The sequence below is a fragment of the Jaculus jaculus genome, chromosome 3 (assembly GCF_020740685.1).
Source record: "Jaculus jaculus isolate mJacJac1 chromosome 3, mJacJac1.mat.Y.cur, whole genome shotgun sequence".
NCBI classification, from domain to species: domain Eukaryota; kingdom Metazoa; phylum Chordata; class Mammalia; order Rodentia; family Dipodidae; genus Jaculus; species Jaculus jaculus.
The window spans coordinates 120145191-120150655 of record NC_059104.1 but is presented as its reverse complement, the minus strand read 5'-3'; the positions used below and the strand labels follow the sequence as shown (position 1 = coordinate 120150655).

The window sequence follows — 5465 nt, the reverse complement described above, 5'->3', positions numbered from 1 at the left end:
GCCCCGCCTACTTCCTGGCACAAGGGGAAGTCCCGCCTTCGGGAGGGGCTGGGGGCGGGGCCAGGCGGCGTGCTTGGCGGGGGCCGTCTTCCGGGAGCGCGCGCTGGGGGAGGAGCGGCCGTGGTGCGGCAGTCAGGGAGCTGTGCGTGGGGTCGCGGTGCTCGCTGAGGTGGGAGAGGGGCCCCGCGAGCTGTGAGGGGCACGGAGGACCTGCCCGGCAGAGCAAACGCGCGAAAGTGGGGCCGCGCGGGCGGCCCCAGAGCCTGGCTGCGACCGGAGGAGCCAGCCGCACGTAACTGCTGCCCCGAGGAAGGGGCCGCCAGTCCTCGAGTCCCGGCCCGGGCCGTAACTTTGGGGTGTGGCAGGGGATCCGCGAAGGGTCTTTACCCCGGGCGTGAGCGAGGTTTGCGGCCACGGGAGTAATAAAACACATGCCTGTAATGCAGATGATCCGCGGTCAACCGGGGCTGCTTCTGTCAAGTTAAAGGCCTCCCTCCCCCAAACTTCCTCTCTCCCCCTCCTCCGCCACGTCCCTTGGGGCGGGGGTCCAGGGCCACCAGCTTGCTGCAAGGGTTGCAAGGGTTGAATGTGGAAGAGCGTGTGAGAGTGAAGCTCAGGAAGTGTGTTTGTGGATTGCCGCAGTGTGAGTGTGGGGTGTGAGTCCTACAGTCTCACTATGTCAGGGAAACGTAAACGTGTGGTGTTGACTATTAAGGATAAGCTTGATATAATAAAGAAACTGGAAGATGGAGGCTCTTCCAAGCAACTGGCTGTGATTTATGGGATTGGTGAAACAACAGTTAGGGATATAAGAAAAAATAAGGAAAAGATTATAACTTACGCAAGCAGCTCTGATTCTACTAGCCTTCTGGCCAAGAGAAAATCTATGAAGCCATCTATGTATGAGGAGCTGGACAGAGCAATGCTGGAATGGTTCAATCAGCAAAGAGCCAAAGGAAATCCTGTATCTGGACCAATTTGTGCCAAAAGGGCTGAGTTCTTCTTTTATGCTTTGGGAATGGATGGTGATTTTAATCCTTCTGCTGGTTGGTTAACTCGTTTCAAACAGCGGCATAGCATTAGAGAGATTAACATTAGAAATGAAAGATTAAATGGAGATGAGACTGCTGTGGAAGATTTCTGTAACAACTTTCGTGATTTTATTGAACGAGAGAATTTGCAGCCTGAACAAATCTACAATGCAGATGAAACTGGACTCTTTTGGAAATGCCTACCTTCCAGGACTTCAGTCATCAAAGGTAAATGCACTGTCCCTGGACACAAATCAGTTGAAGAAAGAGTCACTGTCATGTGCTGTGCCAATGCAACAGGTTTACACAAACTCAAACTTTGTGTTGTGGGCAAAGCAAAAAAACCTCGCTCCTTCAAGTCAGCTGACACTTTAAACCTGCCAGTTTCATATTTTAGCCAAAAAGGTGCATGGATGGATCTTTCCATTTTCAGACAATGGTTTGATAAGATTTTTGTGCCCCAGGTTCGAGAGTACTTAAGATCTAGAGGCTTGCAGGAAAAAGCTGTGCTCTTGCTGGACAATTCACCAACACATCCAAATGAAAATGTCTTGAGGTCAGATGATGGTCAAATATTTGCTAAATATTTACCACCTACTGTGGCTTCCTTGATTCAGCCCTTGGAACAGGGGATCATAGCCACAATGAAGAGAAACTATCGTGCAGGTCTCCTTCAGAACAACTTGGAAGAAGGTGATGACCTGAAATCATTCTGGAGGAGACTAACCCTGCTGGATGCTCTTTATGAAATAGCAATGGCTTGGAACTTAGTAAAGCCAGCTAACATTTGCAAAGCTTGGAAGCAGATACTCCCCACCATAGAGGAGAAAGAATGCCTGGACTTTGATGAAAAAGATATTTCTGGAACCACTGTGGCCACCATTCTACAACATACCAAAGGATTGGAAAATATGACTGCTGAAAACATTGAGAAATGGCTGGAAGTTGACAGTACTGAGCCAGGTTATGAAGTGTTAACTGACAGTGAGATCATCAGAAGAGCTCAAGGCCAGACAGATGAATCCAGTGAAAATGAAGAGGAGGAAATAGAACTGATTCCAGAGAAACACATAAATCACACAGCTGCTCTGCAATGGACTGAAAACTTACTGGATTACCTAGAACAACAAGGTGATATGATTCTACCTGATAGACTGGTAATTCGTAAACTTCGAGCCACCATCCGAAATAAACAAAAGATGACAAACTCAAGTCAATAATGACATTTCAGTTTTATTTTTCTGGTCCTTGAGTGTTCTCTTCTTTGCATTATAGTTTAATTTTCTTCGTGTTCTGAATTGTCAGACATATTCCTATGAAATACAGATCCCAAAGTGTATCTGAAGTGGTTTAAAGATTATGTGTTCTCATCTGTGGCTTACTCCTTATTTGTACAGATAGAAGCTTATGGATATAAGTTACATGTACCTCTGTATTTAGTTTTTTAATCAATTATCTCTTCCACACAGTGGCATTTTCTAAATTTCCTAGCAAAAATTAGAGATAACAGATAGAGCAATTTCCTGAGCTCTTTTGTGTGTATTTTGAGCACTGCTAAAGGCACTTTTTTCTTGTGCTTGCCATCTTAAGTGATTGTTGTTTGTATAGGATGACAGGACGAGAAACATCAATTCTGTTAGATTTCAGGATTACATGTAATTTAAAATGAGGTTTAATAATGATAAGGGAAATAAACTATGAATTATAAAAATAACTTAGAAATCATACGTCTGTTTTCTTGCATTTCAAGGGTGGCTAGAAGATAATTCTGCAAATGGAGTAAAGTATACAGGAAGTAATTAGTAAAAGAGAAACTGTTGGGCAACTGATACAGAAAAAAGTACTCTGATTGGTTCATTTGAAAGAAACTGGGAGTTAAAAACTTGTAGAACCTTAGGGTTATACAAAAAGCGAGGCTTCTTTTCATTTGTTTTTTTATGAGTTGGATAACAGTATATTATTATTCATCTAATTTTTGTAAGGGTTTTTGATTGTTACATGTAATGATGTGAACTACCACTTATATTTGGGAAACATCTCTGGAATTTAAAAGTCAGTTTTTTATTTTACGAGTATTTGGAAGTACTATCTCTAACTTGAAAATTTTTGTCATACCTGGCTGTTTTATTTGATATGAAAAGAATAAAGTTTTTATTTTAAATAATGTATATATTTGTATCTTGTTTCATGAAGAATGGAGAAACAATTATGGGAAGGGTCAGATTTTAGGAAGTTTCATTGTTTTTTGTCACATGTGAAAGGATTAATCTGTCTGATTTTGACAGACAAATTTTCTTAAATTCTGCTAATTCAAGGCATTGAAAATAGTTGCATGTATTAATTTAAGAACAAAATGTTTGCATGTTACATTATGTTGAAGCCCCAAATTGAAATAAAAATAAATTGTTCTTAGTTATCATGCCATAGAAATGATGATTTTCTTAGAATTCTAAAAATTTAAGAAAGATTTTTACCCTTCTGTAATTTCTGTTCATGCTATATGTGTTTATGTACACATAAATTTGTGAAAAAAGTGTTTAAAAGTAGTGTACATGGCATGAATTCGCTCAGTGGGAAAAAAAAGCATCAGAAGTTAATATACATGCTGATTCAGATCAAATGCTTTAAAATTTTTTATATAAAATAATTTCTCTAAGATGAAAATGTACTAGAAAGTTTCTTGAATTTGGGGAGCTTGGATTTGCTCAGTTTTTAACGATAATCTTCAGTGAAATGTAGCTGTATCATTGCCACCTAGTGGTAAAATTACCCTTGCTGTTATGCTGTGTGGTTTTAAAAATGAGTTTCTAGTCAGTGGTTCATTCCTTATGGGCCTAAAGTGTAACTCTTGTGACTCTAGACTGGGAGACTGCCCCTCTTTGGTTTGCAGTTATTTGCTCTTCTCTGAAATTTGCAAACTGGTAAGCTAGTAATTCTGTTTCAGTGTAATCTATCCTTAATTGTAAAACCTGCCAATTACTGAATGCTGTTGGCATTCTTAGCAATATAATCTAATCATTTAGTCCTCTAATTTTGAATTGGATGGAAGTACTGATGATCATTTCATACTCTTTATTGCTGGAAATACTTGCCATTGGTGAAAATTTACACCCAGTTGCTTGACTCCAATGCCTAAGCTTTTATCCATCTAAGCTAACATTTTACTCTTCCAATCTTTAATATGTATTATTTGCCTTCCCCTTTCAGTTGTCACAAGTCTATGAATTTTGTTATAGATGCCCCAGTGCACTTTAGCTGTTTTTATGAGGCTAGTTTTCCTCTGCTTTGTAGTACTTTTGTTACCTTTTGAAATCAGTCACATTTAAAGCTATCTTGAAAACACCTAACAATAAAAAAATTTTAAATGAGAGATAATCCTTCAGAAAAAAAAGCATCCTTCAAACTTTAAAGACCAACTTCAAAGAATGCATTTCCAGCTGTTTTCTCTGCTTAAGTCAAAATGTCAGCTTTGCAATATCTAATGTAATTAGAAGTTGAGGTTGGGAGATTCCAAGGCTAGTCAGTGCTTCCTGAGAGACACCTAATATAAAAATGTAAAAATTAATGTAGGATCTTAGACTGTAAGAATTGTCAAAAAGTGACTTTTGTGATTGTGTCACAGTATTGGACTATGAGCATCTAGAGGTTTAGAAGTATGGATAGGAGTAGTACTTTCCAATATATGTTCAGTGAATATGTACTTGACAAATTGTCTTGTATATGAGTCATGATCTAGGCCATGTGCGGAATACATGGCCAAGACTATCTTTAAAAGATATCTTCAAGTGGCTAATGCAGTATTAAACGCTAAAGACCCAAGATGTAAAATTCCAAGACAAGGGGATGAAAACGGTAACAAGTTGGCCTTGAAAAGTAATGTATTTTGTTATTGTCATTTGGAACTCATAAAATTTTCATAAGTAGCTCAATGAGATGGCAAAAGCATAAATTTGGAGAATGATCAACATTCTAAGCTTAGAGGTGAATTACTTTGTTTTATGGAGAAGTCTGAGGATGTGTGTTTCATTTCCTTCCTTCTCTGTAATCCAGAGGAATTATTTTGGAGACCTATAAAAGCTCCCAAATTTCTGGACTATTCTCCAGGTGCTTTTATTTCCATTTTTAGATGATTGTTTTCTGAGATTTTTTTTTCTAATATTTGCTAAAATGGCAGTGAGTTTCTAACACTAATGTTATGCCTCATTCAGCCATGACCTCCAGAGCAATATCCTTACCTCAGCATGGCTGTGGGAGGCTGTAGTCCTCTGTGGACTGCAGGATTTTAGCAGCATTTTTTGTCCATTTACTACCCCTTCTCTGCTCCAACCCAATGTCTCAAGATACTACCAAATGCACCATAGGGGTCAAACTTGTCCCTTGGTCAGAACTTCTGCTCTAGAACTACAAGGACTTGTCTGCTTCCTGAGCTAATGG

The 5465-nt window shown here is 39.6% G+C and overlaps 1 protein-coding gene across 1 annotated transcript; it reads left to right on the top strand.

Annotated features, from left to right (window-relative positions):
• Positions 1-621: 621 nt before the first annotated feature.
• On the top strand, positions 622-3186 carry Jrkl (JRK like). Its single transcript, XM_004661916.2, has one exon. It carries the CDS (start codon positions 677-679, stop codon positions 2249-2251), a length of 1575 nt encoding a protein of 524 aa, XP_004661973.1. The 5' UTR covers positions 622-676; the 3' UTR covers positions 2252-3186.
• Positions 3187-5465: the final 2279 nt, after the last annotated feature.